This window comes from Labrus mixtus, chromosome 15 (genome assembly GCF_963584025.1).
Source record: "Labrus mixtus chromosome 15, fLabMix1.1, whole genome shotgun sequence".
Lineage (NCBI taxonomy): Eukaryota > Metazoa > Chordata > Actinopteri > Labriformes > Labridae > Labrus > Labrus mixtus.
In genome coordinates this window covers 14,505,340-14,524,305 of record NC_083626.1, presented here as the reverse complement: position 1 = coordinate 14,524,305, position 18,966 = coordinate 14,505,340, and the positions used below count along the sequence as shown (strand labels likewise).

Below are 18,966 nucleotides of genomic sequence, written 5' to 3'. Positions count from 1 at the left end.
CTCTCATCCTCTGTTTCCCTACTCTCCCTCTCCCCCTTTTCCCTCTCTCTCCCTGCAGTAAATGGTAATTGAACAAACAGTGTGGTGGAGAAGAGCTGCAGAAAAGATGGTTATCCTAACTCCACAGGCTGTGCATCCAAAATTAGCCTCCCTCCCTCCCTCTCTCTCTCTCTCTTGCTTTTTCTCCTTTGCTCGCTTTGCTGTGACAGTGTGACATGCATGCAGTGCTGCAGCATTGTCAGCTTTATGTATTAATACCAGAGGACAGTCCAATGGTACCATGGTGGGGGTGTGTATGTGTGAAACTAGGATGTGCAGCATCAGCACATTTCAGACAACAAGAGACCAGGTGACAATGAAAAATGTCAAAACAGAAATAATTATTTCTGACATCCACTCAACATTGCAGAAGTGAGTTCTTGATCAATGCTGCTTCTAATGTCAATATGTCGGATGAAGTTGGTTTTATTTTTGGAAAACTCACCAGCATTTATCCAAAGTCTTTTTAAGCAGTCTACAGGACAGAATTTGTGAGGTCAGTGGGGCTTCCACGTCACACTGCACAAAGCACATTATGTCAAAAGTCTATCTCAAAACGATTGGATAGATTTACTAATGGTATAATTAATGGCCGAGGTTAATGCTATCAGGTCTTACTGTCACACAAAGCAGCTTAATTCATCAGCTGCAGGCTGCTGTCAGAGATTTATCTGACTCACAGCGTCATTTTTGTAAACATAAACAGCTGTGATATAATCAGCTGCATTGTTGCAGATATGTAGAGGTATGTATTTTGGAGTTCTCTTTGTGTTCACACTTAAAGCCACATGTTCAGTTTTGACAGTATAGGTGTTTCATTTATTTTTATATGAAGGTTTTTGTGCCAAATTGGTGAAACAAACTGATCAGGGCTAAAAGGTGTCAGAGAAGGAAAACCTTTCGATAGATGGAAAAAGAAGAATTCACATATTTTCTATGTCATGTTCATGTTTACTTTGATTTTGCACGTTTTGCATTTTGTAAATTAAGTATATTTTTTTAGATATATATTTCCTGGTAGAATAAAAAAAAACATGATCTGGAACTAAACCACCACTCATCACATTCCATCACTTTTTTAGTTTTACATCCGGTAAAAAAAAAAAAAACACACAAAAACCATGAACAGTCCGTTCTTTTCATAATGAAATGTACTGTAGTCTAATCAGTTGCTTATGCCAGTTAGCAGCACATTAATTCAAGAACAGGCTGAAATGTCAACTTCAACACCAATCAGATCCATTGAATTCATGCCAACATGAGGAGCCCTCTCCTTTGCACCATACGTCTGATCTTTCCTCACATTTATATTTTGCATTTATCAGAGCCCTACATTTTTAACTAATGGCTTATAATCTAACACATTCATGTACCCATTGAAGCATACACATGCTATAGTCCTCCATTTACCCTGCAGGCACCCGGTGCTCCACTAAGACTCCATGAAATCTCTAACACAACACATTTGCATGACATTATCGCTGATGTGCTATAAATTGGTGCATGAATAGCAACTGCAGAGCTTCATTGTTTGAATGTGTGCTTGTGCATGTAGATGTGATGACAAATATAACAGGAATTTCAATTTACATTGAGATGATTGTAAAAACATATCATATTAACAGCAGCTGGTTATGTGTAAAAACAAGTGTTTTGGTGTAAAAATGAATGTAGTGATCTACTGTGGTCTCCTGTGTGTCGCTCTAGGATTAGTATGGTAATCATGGCAAATGTTGACACACACTGTTAGTGAGATTGATGTGTGTGTTTGAGTGGTGCAGGGCTCCACAGCTTTACAAACCGGCCGACTGCATTAGCCACTTGCTAATAATCTGAGCCTTGATGGCTTTCCTCAACAATGTTGTTCCCATGCTGAATGTTTTATTCAAATGCTCACTGGCTCCACCGCTTAAGTGTTAAGATCTATCACTGTAACTTTCCCTTACACTAACACTCTGTCCAAATCAATGTAGCTGCGTCTCAAGAGGTAGTTTATCACTGGCTATTATCCTCCCAGTATAGTACCCTCTCTTGTCTGTACCGGAGGCATCAGAGTTTCACATTCACTGAATATTGATACCGCCCCTAAGGCCAGTGCTGACATATGAAAATGTGTGTATACATGTTTATAAATGTGTCCAAAGAAAGGATCAGATGGTGGAGTGGTTAGTATCTGTGACAGTACAAACAGCCACAAGAAACAAGCAGGTCATTGTTATCATTTGAATTTCAATATACAGGCTTTTATTTTGGAAATGTGGACTGTGCTAAAATGTCATGCATATTTCAGCGAACCATTATAATTCTTGGAGGGATTTTTGACTGTGTTTGGGTGGTTTTACCATACAGTATGTCACGCATGCTTGGGGCCAAACCCAACAAGAGGACTGAGGATTTTTTTTTTTATTATTCATTATTATTTACCTTTCTTATTAATCTAAATGTGGAATGTCCAATTTAATTCCTATATTTGCCATCTGAGTATTTATTTAAAGCCACCAGAGTGAGACAGTGGACAACATTAAACTTGTGTTTTCAAGGACGATTTAAATTCCCCACTGATGAAGATCTCAAAACGAAACAGCCAAAAACAACAAGACATAGGAGCAGCAGATAAAGTAAGGTGACTTTTCAACAACTAAAGATGTAGAGATAGCGTTGGCGGTTTGGGCAGGAGCCAACATCATTTTGATGATATTGCGCTGATGCAGAAGCGAAAGGTGGAGCAAATGTGGGTCAACCACAGATACATTAATAGAATGGTCACCCCCTTCAAACCACAACCATTATAGTAATTTATTTAAAGTGAAATCATCTTTGTCTATTTTTGTCCTGGGTTGAATGTGCCCCTCAGACAAAAAACTTGCCCCAGCCTGGCCCCTTCAGTAAAAGTGGTCTAGAACCGCCACTGAGAGTTAGCCGGGACTGAGCTAGCGAGTGTTAACAGTTAGCTTAAGTTAGCAGCTCGTTTGGCCTGTTGTTGTGCAAAAGCCTGAAAAATACTGACGGTGCCATTCTGACTTCACAAAACTCTGGCAACCCCAGACATCAAAAACACACACCTTTTCGCTAAAATAATTTGTTTTCAATCATGTTATAGTTTTTCTACTGTGTTGCAAGTAGCATTCACTTTCAACCACATTTAGGCTTTTTGTTATTGTGGACAGAGGAAGAAAGGCTGCGATGACATATCTGCACAAGACAGATAGAGACTCTACAAGTTTCTTGTTTTGGTATTGGCTATGGCTGACAGTATAGCATGTGTTCAATATATATATCTTTTTAATCGATCAATAAATGCAAATTTCAGGCAACCCCATTTGAATTCGATGCGACCCCAGGTTGGGAAAACCTGGCAAATGTGACCTCAACTTAATAGTTGGTTTCAATATTTGCTAATGGCTTGAAAATAAAAATAAAAATGAAATAAAAATATTTGGCTTTATTCTTGTTTTTACTTTGAGTATGCTGGTATGGATAGCCAAATGCACAGGGGCATTCTGACATTACTGTAAATTAAATTACCTCCACTTAATAATTTTGATACAGGATGCATGTTCACACTGAATGCTGGTATATGGCACTGTACTCTGTGGTAGAAAGCCTAGGCGATGCAGACTGTGCTGTTATGCTCCACTGCTGCTAAGAGGACACACAGATGTGACGCTACAGTGACGACGACAACAAACCATTATGTAGCCTTTCCTGTTTCTGCATCCCACGCCCACCACCTTGTACTCCCATCTTTCTCTCTCTCTCTCTCCTCTCTCTGTCCTGCTATCAGAGACTCAGACTCAGACTGCGGCAGCGCAGGGCAGTGAGTCGGAAAATACAGTGATTGTTTCAGACGAAAATAGAGGAGCTTAGCGAGAGAGGGTGAAGCTGAAAGAGAGCAGGGGAAGGAGAGAGGGAGTCCGAAGGGTGGCTGACGGAGTGGAGGAGATGTAGAGGGAGAGACTGCACCAGATGAGAAGAGCATTTCTAAGGTCACCGTGTGGCTTTGCAGGCTCAGGGGAGACTTGAAGAGAGTAACAGCTCCGCTGAGAACTCCTGATTGTGTGAGTGTTTGTGAGCAAGTGGAATGGAGAAAAAGAAGGAGTGAGAGAGAAAGAGAGCGGGGGCTGTACTACAAAGAGTCTCACCTTGTTCTGCACCATGCACACACAGCACCCTAGCTGTCATCCTGCTTTGCTCGCTTTCTCCATCAGGGCCGATAGAGACATGCATCATTCATGAGCAGGGACTTATTTGGCTGCGTCATCTCCTCACATGACTGTCAATAACTTTTTTTCTGGCTCTGGCTTCACCTTTACTCAGACAGCGGGGAGCACGGGATGCTCAGCAAATGTTGCATGATAAAGGAAATGTCTTCAACACAGAGAGGAAGCTTCAGGAAGCTGCTATGATGAGTTTGGTCAGGCACAGGTCAAGATCAAGCTATACCCCATTAGGAATTATGGAGCTAAAAAGATGATTGACATAGAGGAGTTTTAGAGGAAGAAATATACAAGAAATGCTTGCCCAAATAGAAATTCATGAAAAATGAATCCACCACAGTCTGGGGTTGAATGGAGGCAAGATGATTATGCTTTTCTTTTTGGAATTAAAACGTTCCCCTTTTTCAGAAAAAAAAAAAATCATCAATCATTAAAATCATCTTTAATATGCATCATTGCAGCATCAGAGAGAGGACAAACACATACAGATCATAGAGATTGTGATATGAAAGGCTAATTATCAAAGAACCTCTGTGTCCTGCCCCCAGCACCCTTTTTAGCCAGCCTGTCCTCTTCCCTGAGTGCCCGTGCCGCAGCCGGCTGTGAGGCTGCCTGCTGTGAAGGTCACCCTCCCTGCAGCGATGGATTACACAGGCACACAGTCAGGCAGAATACGATATTGCCCTTGAGGGGGAGGTCTGAGGCCCTGACTGGCAGAGACAAGCCCTTTTGGAACTTTTGGACCACTTGGCGTCCTGACTATGACAAAATTGCTACCACTAATCACAAGCTAAAAGGTTGAACAAGAGAAAAGGCACAGTGACAGGACTTGAACAGTACAGAAAGATGTACAGTAAAAGTCATAGAATTAAATTATTCTAAATGTATTTGTATATCTAGACTTTTGACATAGACATTACTCGTTTCCAGCTACATTTCTGTAGCTGCTGTAAACCACTGAAGTGTGGTAAAAGGAACCCTCAGGTATCAGAACAACATTGATGGGCCAACAACAGCCACAGATGAGTCACAGAACTCCCAGCAGGCGACAGAGGGAATCAAATCTGGTAGTCTTCATAAGGTGATATCAAAGAGCCTTCAAAAGAGCATTCATCACCCTGTTTTCTAGTCTGAATTCAAAGGGACAGGATGGCACCTTTTATCCTGCAAAAATGCTGCAATGAGGGTCAGTTTTCCTTTGAGTGGGACAGGAGCTATTGGAAAGTGGCTCTCTCTGGAGTTGTGCCACCTTTTAGAGGTCGGAGGAGACAAAAGAAAAGTCCACGCAGGCACATACACACAAACACAGTTGGCAGAACGCGCTGTCCTTTGCTGGCTCGGCTCTCCCTAGAGTGACCTTAATTTGTTCTGTCTTGAGTATGGGTGCCCAGTGGGCAGCTGATGCACCTCTAGGGGATGAACTGACAGGACATGTGAGCGTTACATACATGAGGGTTTAAGCATATGTGGGAGAAAGACAGTTAGAAAGACATAGGACGAGGCGGGTTAAGAGTGAGGCCAAAAAACAAAAATTAGGAAAGAAAAGTAAACGTGTGAGCTGCAGCCATGTTCACAAGTTTAAGCAAAGACGACAAGACAGGGAGAACCGCAGGCTGGAAACACTGGGCGCTGACAATAAAAGCAAAAGAACACAAGCTGTCTCCCTACCGGCTAATCCTCTAATGAAGATTTGTGGTGCTGGCTGCCTGGTGATTATTGGTCCTACGCAGAGACAAAACCATCCATGGTGCTACTGTAAATATAATCTCTCACATTTACTCGAGCCGTCACAAGCACAGATGAGAAAATGTTGCATAAAGGCAGGAGCGCTGCTTATAAAATGCATATGTGCTTTGCACAAACATGCTGTCAACCCTGATGTTAAATTAATAAGCAATCCCATTACAAGCCTCAACATTAACCGAAATTATTCAGATGTGAAGAATGCAATATGAGGTTGCTTTTGTTTATGCTGTTATACCCAGACTGACTATGCTAATTTTATGGAAATGCTTGTTTCCTTCTTTCCTCTCTGCCCTTCCATTTGTTACATTTCATCAGCGCTCTCCTGAACCACAACAACAACCAGTGTTTTAGTTGCAGTCTATGCTGAAAGCAGGAGTTCCCCCATGCATTTATTCCATGAAAGAGAACTCCACTGCATTGCAAGACTCTATACTAGTAGAGACTGAAGATAGTGATTTAACCTGGTAGGAAAAGAAACCATGGTTTAGCCGATTAATGTAACAATGATGTCATCGACTTGAAGAAACTACAACAGGGAAAACACAAAGTATTCCAGTTTTATGAGGTATACTAAATCCTTTTTGTGTAATGACTCAGCTCCAAATGGCCTAAAATTGTGTCCAAACTCGTTAAATCAGTAAAAGAAGAAGAAGGGGGAAAGCATAGGCAAGTGATTTAAGATTTCCTCCAAACTCAACAGAGTAAACTTTTGTTTGTTTTAAATGGGTAACATCACTTCTCAGGATTCAGGTACAAGAAATGCGAAGAATTTGGTTTGTTTCAGTAATCCTTGTAAGTCATTTTCATTTTCTGTTATATATCCAATGAGATAGATAAAAAGGCAGAATGCTCCAGAATTAAAATAATGGGTTGGTGGAAACACCTTCTTGAACAACATAGCTACAAATGAGTGACATATAAGAGGAATTGCTGTCTCTCTGGGACCAGTTTTTGGATTACATTAAAGTGAAAAAGACAAACAATAGACATCTGTCTGATTTGTGATGAAAGGACCCTGAAATATGACCCAAAGAGGTATGATATGATTTTATTTCTGCTCTGGCTGTTTGTTTTATTATTTATGAGTTTCTGGTCACTTGATTTATGTGTTGCAGCTACCTCCATGATAATATATAATATATACCAAGTGTTCCTTATATTAATGCTGTGTTAGAAGCTTTTCAAATCTGATTTAAGTTAAATTTGCAAGAAAACAAACTGAGTGCAGGATCCACAAAGGGCTAATGTCTGCACATTGATTTTTGTAAACCACAAGCTCAAAAATCTTTCCACTAAATGAATTTAATAAAACCAAGAGCCCTAAACACAGCTTGTGATAAACACAGCAACACGCTGTAAATGGATGACCTCAGATACCACATTACCTGTGTGTCCCTTACAGCCTTCTAATCCACACCTCTGGCACCTCACCTCACCTTATCCTCCCTTTTTCCTCCTCCCGCCCCCTCCTCCCTCAGGCAGGGGCAGGGAGCAGTGGTGCAGGTCCTGGCAGGGCCCACCCCTCCTCTCTCTCTCTCTCTCTCTTTGAGAGGCAGGGCTGCTTGTTCAGGGGAGAACTTGTGTGGAGACAGGTGTGCATACCAGACACTTGCACTAAGCCCTGCACCACGCGGGTCCTATAACTACCTGCTAGAGAGGCTTCCCCAGCTACCATCCAACATCGCACTGAAACATTCACCAAAGAAGACCTCAGTTAAGTGTGGTTAAAGTGTCTGTATAGATGGGCAAGATGCCTTAAAAGGCAGGTCTGGGCTCAACCTATACCGCCACCTTTTTTATCACCAAGGCTCTCTGCATTCAATCAGCGTTTATACACACCATTAAAACACATTGGAGCAGATTTAGTTGGCAGGGGAAAGGCAGAATGGGTGGAGATTTAGGCTATTTTGAGCCGTTCATGTAACATTAAGGATTAAAAGCTAGCTCAGGGCTTCTTGGAAGCCAAAGCTACTATTCATTCAGTCTGCGTCCCTGGCTAACCCCGTAGTTGTAAGGAGCAAGCTGTTTAGATGGATGAGGTCACAGAGAGAGGAGATGTCCTTGTGGCAATAAGTAAAGTTTATGCAGATTTACAAGAGTGCGTCTGATACACTGCTAATGTTTCTTCCCTGCATGAGTCAGATGATACAGAGAGGCTGCCGCTCAATGCTCCCGGTTTGAAGGAAGCAGCTATTTCTCCCCAAAGGCAAGTTTTAACAAAAAAATCATCACCCTAACCCAGATCTACAGTAGTCTTTGTCTAATGTCTCTGTTTGCTCATTTCCTCTCTGCCTTTATCCATTCACTGCTCCCTTAAGTCTCTCTTCTCCTACACTATTCATTCACTCTCGCTACCTAGTTCTTTGGTTTCCTCATCAACTTCCTCCTCCTCCCTTTTTTTGCTTCCTCCTCTCCAGCCATCCAGCCATGCCCCCTCTGAAATGACCTTGCTGCATCTCAAGGAGAATTGATTTCTCTTTTGGTCTTTGTGTGAAACCCTATCTCAACAGCACTCAGAGGAATTTCCTCTTTCCCTCCCCAGGAGCTGCGTGAAGCTAATTCTCTTTCATGAGGACACTTTTCACTCCATTTTATCCATTGCTCCCATTCTAAACCTCTTCTCTAGTGAGCACTCAGAAATAGAGCAGACATGATTAATGCAACATCCATCGCTGCCAAACGTTAGCTTTGCTCAACCTTTTTATACTTGGCTGCTGTATGGGAAATTATTATTCATGCACCTCCCAACACTGTGACTGAGTTTTCCCATCAGCCGATCAATAAAACAGTTTTTACATTTGATGAGCGTGGCTGGTCAAAAACAAAACACAAGGGCTGGATTCAACATGAACAAAACATTGAGGACTAATATTCAAATGAACCTGATTATGTTGCATTAAATCATCCGGTGCAACACAAGGTAATTTAATTAAAACATATGAACAAGGCAAGTGTAAAAAGTTAAATGTGAAAATTGCCCACACATGGAGGTATGCACGATACTAAACCTGAGTATGTCAGTAAAAGAGTTCACGTCTTTATTTCAGTATTATTTCAGTATCAATTAAAGTGTGTGCAAACAAAATCAATAGCCCTTGCAACACAGTTAATGCACGGTACTGTTCTCACTGAGCAGCTTTTAAAAATGTGTTTCTGTTATACTGGGGCTGGGGGGAGGGAGGCTGTGTGTAGCAATGCAAGCCAAACGTTTAAAGCCAGACATGCAGGCAAATGTTTGGTACAAGGTAATCCAACACCTGTGGGCAAGAGAGTGCACCTGGTGTGTCAGGGAAGAACTCAGAAAGAACATTACTTCACAATGAATGAGCCACAATTGATGTACCAGTGTTAAATATGGATATTAAAATGTGTGCTCCACTCAGCCAATATCATAAATTCTATGTGGAGTTCAAATTATTTTGTATCCTAACCAACTCTCAAACTGTTCTATTTTACTTCTCAATGAGTGTTTTGCTCAAAACTATGTATTATGAAACAAAACAGTAGAGGACTGATGGAGGTTACTGTTGTGTTTTTGTGCTGCAACTTAATTTTTTCGAGTATTTCAAAGACAACAGAAAAGAAACGACATCAAATCCCAGGCAACATTTCCTCTGCTAACACTTTAGAGCTGCAGTGTGAAGAATCATCTGTTCCCTTTTTTCCACTTTATGATCAGAGTGACTATTGAAGCATACAGAACATTTTCCAGGCTTCAACTCCCAGGTGTCTTGTAGCCCCAGGATTCCCAGTAAGTAGTCAACCGGGCTGCCTTGGTGAATGCACTAATGTGACACCATAATCACGCACAGGTGCATTTTTGTGCTTCACAGAGTAACAGCGGATAGCTGTGGGTGATGGCAGGTGCCTTCATTGGTGTGTGTCGCTTTAAACAGTACTTTTAATCCAAGTGTATGCATGTTGTGGAAATCTCCATCATGTCTACAAGTACATTGTGTTTTGTAAAGAAAAAGCCTCATCATTGTAATTCAGGAAATGAAATCATGCATGCTCGTGTTCCATTCGGGCCCTTTTTCTCTCAGTGACTGCTCTTTGACAGAGGGCACTGCAGTGAGGCCAATGAACCAGTGACACCTCCACCTCCTTCTGCTCCCTCTGCAGTGCTACACACACTCGCAGGCCTCACGCACGCACACAAACACAGATGCACTCACAGACACAATGGGTTGCCTTCCGACCAGTCCAATAACAGGCCTATTCATTATAGGCTCTTACAGACAGTATTGACAACCTGCTGACACACAGTCACTCCAGCATAAACAAATGGAGCTATAGTGAAGAAGAAGGGAGGGAAGAGGAAGAAGGAAAGAGACCTGTTATAGTGGCTTTTTGACTGAGGAGTATCGCTCTAGAAACAAGAAGAGAGTCAGACTATAGAGGAAGAAGAGAGGAGAGGAAGAGTGGTGCAAACCATCCCCTCAGAGCCAAATCACAAGGTCTCACTTCAGACGAGAATCAAATAAACCCTTTTCACACCTTAGATATGCTGCTTATTCTAATGAGGATTATTGTGAATAAGTATTCTCAATGAGGTGGCACATACTAAAGCATCAACACTAGAAGAATTCAATACGTGGAAAACTGATAAACAAGAAGATATCAATGAGGCAGATGGATAGATTTTTATTTTTATCTTTTTTAAAGCAAAAGCAGATGATAAACACAAGATGTAAATCACTTCTATAAAAACGGTTGATGAGAATGTAGGCCTACATAACTTCTGTCAAACTTCATCACATGCGTGCTGATATTCTAGACCCCTGTGCTAGATCTTTAAGCCAGGTTCAACCTTTCTGGGAGTAAGTTACAAAATGTTTGACTGAGGTTTTTAACACCAGAATCCTTTTAAATGTCAAACTCAGTGACATGAATCTGGAATATATCTGGAGGACTTTATACAAACACAGAAACACACTAAACTGCTGGACTTTGGACTTCTGCGAGCCAGGAGAGCTTTTAGACTATGTTGGAAGAGGGCAGATGATCCGTCATTGATAATGTTGATAAAGAAGCTTTTAAACTGTAACAGCCTGGAAAGACTAAGTTACAGGGAAACATGCATGAAGATTAAAGAAGCTTGGGCTATAGTCTTCACCTGAAAGCAAATTGTTAAATTGCAGGGGAAATTGTAATGTTGTTTTTAATCTATTTGATATATTAAGTTGAGTGTGAGTACATACAGTATGTATGATCTGCTTTATATCTGTTGAATTGTTATTGTTGTTTCTTTGATGTCATGTTATTAGTAGGAAATGGCAGTGAACATTGGGTAAAAAAGTCATATTAATAGGGGCCTGACATATACAGGAAGTTACTGCAAGGTAGACAATGTCATCACAAAATACTTGGTCACAGCCACAAGTAAGCATATTCCTACTGACAGAAAATTGGTTATTCTGCATATCACCCTGTGGGGTTTGAAGTTGGTAGCTGCCTTTCTTTTTCCTGTTAAATTAAAACAACAAAACAATCCAAATTTGCCGAGAATTACTTTGTGAGATTTAGTTTAACTTGTAAGACGTTTGTATCTCACTTTTGCCAAAGCATAAAGAAGTATGCATGCAAAGTTTATCCAGCATGTTTCACTGCAGAATGAAGCCGCACCAAAGCGTTCCTAGTCATATCTTGGGTATGCAAAGAAGCCTAAGGGGAAACGTTGTGCCATGCATACCAAATATCTGGCTCATTAAGGAGTTATAATTACTGTGTCACTTTGACATAAACAAAGAGAGCAGAGCAGTCATGGGGAAAATGGGGAGCAAAAAAAAAAACTGCTGATCAGCTCAAAGACATAGTGTCCGGTGTGTGTCTTTGACTTGACCTCGAGCACCAGGTGAGTGTGTGTTGGAGAAAATGGGGGAGGGGTATCTGGGTGAATGGAATGAGCGATAGCTATGCAGACAGGTCAACAGAGAAACAGACATTATGAAGACAGATGAGGCTGATGTGGACACGCAAACACAAAGACAAAGAGAGAAATAGACTGCGTGGCCCTGAGCTCAGGAGGTCAGCTTTGACTCACACGGACAGGACAGATGAGATGCAACGCAACATCCAAACAGGAAATGATCGTGACAGAGACCGCACAAACTTTAGGATGAAGTTCACAAAGTGAAATGTAAAAGAAGACACGTCATATTGACATTATTTACCCATTTAGTTGTGATTGAGAAGACTCAAAAGACTTCCATCCTCTAAAAGAAGATTCAATACCATGAGCTTCCTTCAGGCATTAGTGTGCTTAACGCGTTGAAGGCTTTTTCGACAACATGGCGGCTGGCAACAATGATGCTACTGCCAATCGAGATGCTTCACGTCAACAGAAACCAAATGATCATGTTCACTATCAGTTTGCCATTGTTCTCCAGCTGCCTCACTCTGTTCTCCGCCAAGATAATACACACATGCTTTAAAAAAAAACACACACACATACAGCAGCAGCCCCATAACTTGGTGCAAAGCCCATGACAGGCAGGGAGCTAAGCTGGCTGCCTGCAGCTTCGTATACAATTCAACCACACGTCCATTGCCATTATCAGTATAAGGACTGTCATCGCTATCACAGCAGCCAAAGACCTCTGCCAAGGCCCCCGGACTGCCTGCGACGATACTTATCATGGACTTGTGAACACAACGCCGGGCACAGCAAAACAAGGCAAGGTCATTTTCTCAAGGTCATACCGAGGATAAGAAGAAAATAGACGAATGCAGATGCTATATTGACACACTCCATTGTGCAAGACATTTTCACACACATGCTCATGCCTTAAACACGTCAGACACATACAGTTTTAAAGATCATTTTTAAAACCAAAAAAATGAACATCGCAATTAGTCAAAGGTTTTATCACATCCTTGCAGATTTGTATCTGAATCAGGAATTTTGCTGACTGGAGGTCCACATCAGCGTGCATCAGGATTGTAAAGGTCATTACAATGACATTGCCCTTTTCAGAGGAGGAAAGCAAGAAATGCCAAATCGCTCAGCAGCCACATCATCATGCTAATGGAGCAGAATGTTAGGCTCTGGGAAATCTGAGAAATTATGGAAGACACCTATCTGAGGGATACGATGGGATGTTAATACAGCTTTTGTATATCTGAGCCATAGTGCATTATCTTCACTAAACATAATTCATTCTGCTAAAAAGATCTGCCTTACATTCACTGAAATTGACAGATCCAGACTGTCTGCGAAAGCAAATTCATAGTACAGCACAACAAAAGTCGCATTCCATGTTTTATTGCGCCGACCCAAAGTATAGTGCCAACACTTAAAATACACACACGATAATAACTACCCTAAGCTAAAAGCATTGCTCTGATGAACGAGTCTTACTTGTGTTTTTTTGCAGCAGACAGCTGTTGGGGGTTAAAGCTGCTGTTAACACATCCTAGCCAAATATCAGTTACAAGAGGGAGCTGTACTAACTGCACCCTGATCAAGACTGTGCTTGTCTAACTGTTAAATGATGCTGAAGTCAGGTAAATGCCCCATGATGTCCGGTGAAAGAAATTGGAAATGTAGCCTGTGCGAAAAAGGCTATTAAAAAAAGACAGAAATACCTCCATGGAAAACCAACAAAAGAAACTTGAGTTTGTGCAAATGTTGCTCTTATTAGATTTATTCTCAGAGACATGAACTTCACCGACTTGCTCAGAGCCTGAAGCTCATGGGAATGCACACTCTTCAATGTGCACACTTCAAAACCCTGCACACATCAGACTACATGACTCCCTATAATCATTAGAGATGTCTGCCTGAAAAACATGCCTGCCGGGAGAGTAGAGGAGCAGAGCTGCGCCTGAATCAGCCCAGGCATGCGTTAAAACAAAGTGGCCTCTACAGCAGAGAACATAGCAACACACACACACACACACACACACACACACACACACATCTACACAAACCCAAAACAAATCCACACACACAAATGACCTCACAGCTGTACACAAATTAGTAGACTTGAGAACACTTTCACAAGCTGACGTGCAAACACGTACGCACAAGTTCTTGATGAACACATCAAAGATCAGTCATATTACTGGACTTACAGTAGGAAGCACCCATCCTCTGTGTGTAGAGCACAGAGACCACACAGAATCCCCTCTCTCAGACATGGCCACTATGAGAGCTGAATACTAAAGAAGAAAACGCTGGCTGACTCAGAGCAGAGCAAGCCTGTATAAAAACTTAAAGCTACACTGCTGCAAAGTCACACTTAAATATTTTATGTTTTCTTGAAGAATAAAATGCCATTTGTGATGACATATTGGCACATAAAGGGTTAAAAAATGCTGGAGGGACATGTAAATAATCTAATCCCGTAAAGAATAAATCCTAACTTTGGGTAATTCTCAGTCTAAATCTCTAAATCACTTATCAGAAATCACCAACGCTACTATTTCCTGCAGGACATGACAGTGGTGGAGCCTGGTCATGTGACCAAACAACCTATAATGATACAGCCCGACTCTAAACACCATGACCTTCCTTGTCATCACTCACACCTGCCATATTAATGACACACAATTAACGTAATTACAAGCACTAACCATGATTCAAAGGTCCATCCCATCATTTAGCATGGACAGATGTCTGTCTGTGTGGAGTGGACACCAAGCAGATCAGACTGTTAATAAAGAGCTGCTGGTGGTTAACATTAGGTAGGGATTACTGATCTAGCAACATGCCTGACCTCTCCAAAATCCCATACTTAGAAAAAAAAAAAACACTCACCCAAAATCATGCTGAGTGTTGCCTTTGGTGTCCCTGTGTTGCTGCCCTGTCTCCTTGTTTCGCCAAAGGGACAATGGCTCCAAAATGTCTTTCAGAGTTCCTCCTCACTCTAAAGAAAGAGGCAACTCAGAGAGGCAGCGCTGGATGTGAGGACACACTGCTACTGCTGCTGCTGCTGCACATGCCGTCTCTTGCGCCTGCACTCTCCAGGTAGAAAGCAGAGTGTGTGTGTGTGTGTGTGAGAGAGAGAGACAGCGTGTTGTGGTGTGTGTGTGGAGAAGGAGGAGGAGGAGGGAGGTCCAGTGTCTCTGCAGTTATGGCTCAGGTAAGCCTGAGGACAGTATGGAGGGGGGTTTGTACCACAGAGGAGAGAGAGAAAAGGGGAGTCAGAGAGAGAGAGAGAGAGAGAGAGAGAGAGAGGAGGGGGAGCCTAAAGTGTGACAGCCAATCACAAGGGGAGGCTACAGAAGCAAGATCTTCTTCTCCACAGAAGCCAGGAGGAATTGCAGAGGTCTCCAACAAACAGCTGACAAGCAAATCTCTTCAAACAGTGTAAAATCAAAGGCAGCTTCAGATGTCTTCAGTGCAAAGACGGTACCTGCTGTAAAACACACACTCCCTCTCTTTCTCTCTTCCCCTGGTTCTCCCTCTCCCTCTCTCTCTGCTTCTTGTTTTTTGGGGTTGTGTATAACCTAAAGGCACCTTACATGCCTCTGCTCTGATTGGTGGAAGCCTCAGCCAATGGGAACGGCAGCACACGCCTGTCATCATGCAGAGTGGAAGTCATAAAGGAGAGACAGAGCTTGACTGAAAATGCTGTCTTCCCCCCCCAAAAAAACTGTTTCTCCCTTTCATTTCCATTATTATTCTCACCCGTCTCCGCCCTAAGGGAAGCCTTTATTGTCAGATCTGTTTAATATCCCCTCCTCCCCCAACCCCCTCTTCTTTCTCTCTGTCCTTTGGCTCCATGTGTATGTGAACTTGTTAAAGGATTAACCTTTCATCTGTTTGGCTCTGTGTTTTCTTTTTAACCCCTTCTTCCTCTTCACCTGTCCTGGCAAGGTTATGCATTTTATCAACTCTGTGTTTGGAATTTTAGACTGGGAGTTTGGGGGCGTATAAGGGTTGGCAAGCAAAATGGGAGAGATGAAATGGAAAGCGACAGAGCGGAGGAAGCAGAAGAAGGAGGGGCAGAGATTAAACTAAATACAAACTGACAGAGCGATGAAGAGATGTGGAGTGACAAGAAGAGACGACCAGGAGGATGGAATACAGAGACAGAGACGGCCAGACACAGGAGAGGGGCTGCATAGAATTGTGGACCATAGCAATGCACTCACTAATTAAAGAGAAGCTTCACAGCTCGCTTCTTACGGTCCACTTCTCTTAAACCAAGAAGCCACTCAAACAAACGTCTGGTGTCACGTCAGAGCAACTACTCCTTCTCTCCCTCTCTTTCTTCTAGGATAGCTAGAGAGTGACTTTTTTTGAAAATCACACAGCCACAGTGTTATTGAGACACTCAATTCCTAAGAAACGGCTTAACAAAGCTGTCAAAAAATTAATCCCCTTGGGCGGGCATGCTTGCAAACACACAGATACAAACACGTGAGCCTGAGGCTACAGAAAACGCTGCCTGATGTTCATAGTGCCTCGTCTTGTCCTCCTCTCTCCTTCTGTCTCCCCCCCCACCCCACCGCTGCAGCCACCCTTCTCATGCTCTCAGGCTGAGGCTGTGAGTCACAGGGTGTTGGAGTGAATACTAAAGAGGGTGGCTGACACCTCCAATACCTCTCCTCTACACAGCAGCTCCACAGCCTACATTTAAGCTCTTTGTATGTAAACACTGGCAGCATGAGGTGACACAAGCACGTCATGACTCGTAAGGTGAAATCCACTGGTTCAAAGCTGTTGGTGTTATGAAATGTATAATAGCCGTTACCAAAGGTGCACAAGAATCCCACTTTAACAACCAAGATCCATCATCTGCAACAGCAATAAAGAGTGACAAAAAGTTAGAGGATAGGCAGACAGATGAAAAAAAGGAATTCTAGTTTGTGGGAACTTGGATGAAACAGACAAACAAACAACAATTTTGTCCAGAGGAAATTGACCAAGCACCAAGAATATTAGTTTTTGAGATCGGGACACTAGCAGCTGGAACAATAGTTATCATCAATACTTTTCAGCCTGCAAGTCCTTCCTTGAGCATCTGTGTGTGTGTTTGTGTGTCAGCAAAAAAGAGCTGAGATAGGGTTTCCTCATTAGTTGTGTTGGTATCAATAATTCAGAGCCAGTCCTTGTTGGTGTTCAATGGGCCGAGTACTAATGTGCTGTCGGGCCAACAGGGGCCCAGGGCCCAGCGCCACATTAATGGATGTCATGATGAGAGGGTGAAATCGGAGTGTGGAGATCCTGTATCATCCAAAGTTAAGAACAGAGAGGAAGGAGGGGGCAGAGGAGAGAAGAGTAGGGGAGTCCAGGTGGGTGAAGACCACTGGGAGGAAGACAGATGGTAATACAGGATAGGTAAGCGATCAGAGGGAGTAAGAAGTAAGGGGAAAGAGACGAGGAAATTGGGCTATTATGTCCATTCGGTTGCCCTTGGCTGCAGATCAATCAATCTAAAGATGATGTGCTGACCTCCATCACCTTTGTATGGGCAGTCATCATGAGACATGTTAAGTGGCCACTAGGGGAACATTTCTAATGATTAATGATCTGACATAATTTCATTATTCATTTCCACATCAGTTGTTAGAAGTATTTCTCTAAAATCCTTGTGAAATCATGTTAGCAGAAATGAAATAAAATAAAAAAAACACAGTAAAGTGCTTTAATTTACAGGTCCGTATCTAGCAAAGAAAATGCGTGGAAAATGGTTCTGAATTTGGACTTAAGTATAAGGGGAATATGATTTCCATTGAGGCCTACTTTGAGATTTATGTATGTTGAATTGCTGACTACAAATCTAGACTTCAGAATTTCCATCAGGATCAATAAAGTATCTATCTATCTATATATCTATATATCTATATATAGATATATAGATATATAGACATACCTTGACTTCTTTACACTTCACACATAACGGTTAAAAGAAATCTAAAATAAATGTTGAAGAATTACTCCACTTCAATCAAAAAAAATGAAAAAACAAAAACATTCCGTCAGGATTGTTTCATGCCAAGCTCATCTGTTGTAAAAATCAAAAAAGTAATTTACTCTGACTTTGTTTTGCACCTCAGAGCTACCCTATCTCAAGATGGTGAGGTTAGGAGAGATAAGTGGATTTTCACCACACACATGTTTTTCTTTCTGCGGTGTGAGCATCACGATACCTGTCAGCTATTTCTCAACCACACCTACACACACAGACTTGATAGTGTTGCTTGTGAGGACATTGTACTGACTCACACTCAGACATCTAGGTACCATACGCCCAGCCTCAACCCTAACTTAAAAGTGAGTCTGATTTGTATTAGAGTTTGCCTTGGTATAGGTACAGAACAAGAAACGTTGTGTAGATAGTAATAACTTGTTTTTTTAAACAGAGCATTTCAACAAACTTAGTTATAAAATAACCATTGCACTGCAACAACAAAATAAGTCATTGCCTCAAAAAAGGTAGCTTTTTGGGAACCAATTTTAAATGTGAAGTCCCAGAATGTCATTATTACATGTTAACACACACACACACACACACTCACAAACACATATAAAGCTAGTGAGGGGACTCAAAGGCTGAATCCCGAATTCAACACTCATGGACGTTGAAGTGCGCTCCTGTTAAGTGTGTGAGTGCTTAGTGCTGTCCCACAGTCGAATCCCCAGGCTCATGAGGACTCTGGTGTGAACTTTTCTTACACACATTTTGCGAATCACATTTTGGTTATGTAAAGGATGTGCATGTCCAGCCCTAAACATAATTAAAGCAAATATTTTACAGGAGTTTATGGGTTAGACAAAGCAAGCACTGATGTAACTTAAGTTTAACTAAATGTTAGATGAACATGAGCTTGTTTAGCTCTTTTCTAGTTTTCTGACCACCCAGAGCACTTTTTACACACCCACACACTGATGGCAGAGGCTGCAATGAAAAGAGTGTATCAGTATTAAGTATAACTAATCCCATTCACTGGCGCTGTAGTGGGAGCAATTTTGAGTTCAGTGTCTTGCCCAAGGATACTCAGACATGTGACT

At 41.9% G+C, this 18,966-nt stretch overlaps 1 protein-coding gene across 2 annotated transcripts in view; it reads right to left on the bottom strand.

Annotated features, from left to right (window-relative positions):
- The window catches only part of znf385a (zinc finger protein 385A), a 63,981-nt gene that overhangs the window by 41,391 nt on the left and 3,624 nt on the right, over positions 1–18,966 (bottom strand). The window contains exon 1 of one of the 2 annotated variants that reach the window (XM_061056985.1): positions 14,764–15,415. The exons of the other annotated variant lie outside the window; for it this stretch is intronic. Coding sequence (XP_060912968.1) covers positions 14,764–14,773 — 10 coding nt within the window. The 5' untranslated portion in view covers positions 14,774–15,415. Of the gene's footprint in view, positions 1–14,763; positions 15,416–18,966 lie in introns of those variants that run through there. 2 annotated transcript variants of the gene reach the window in all.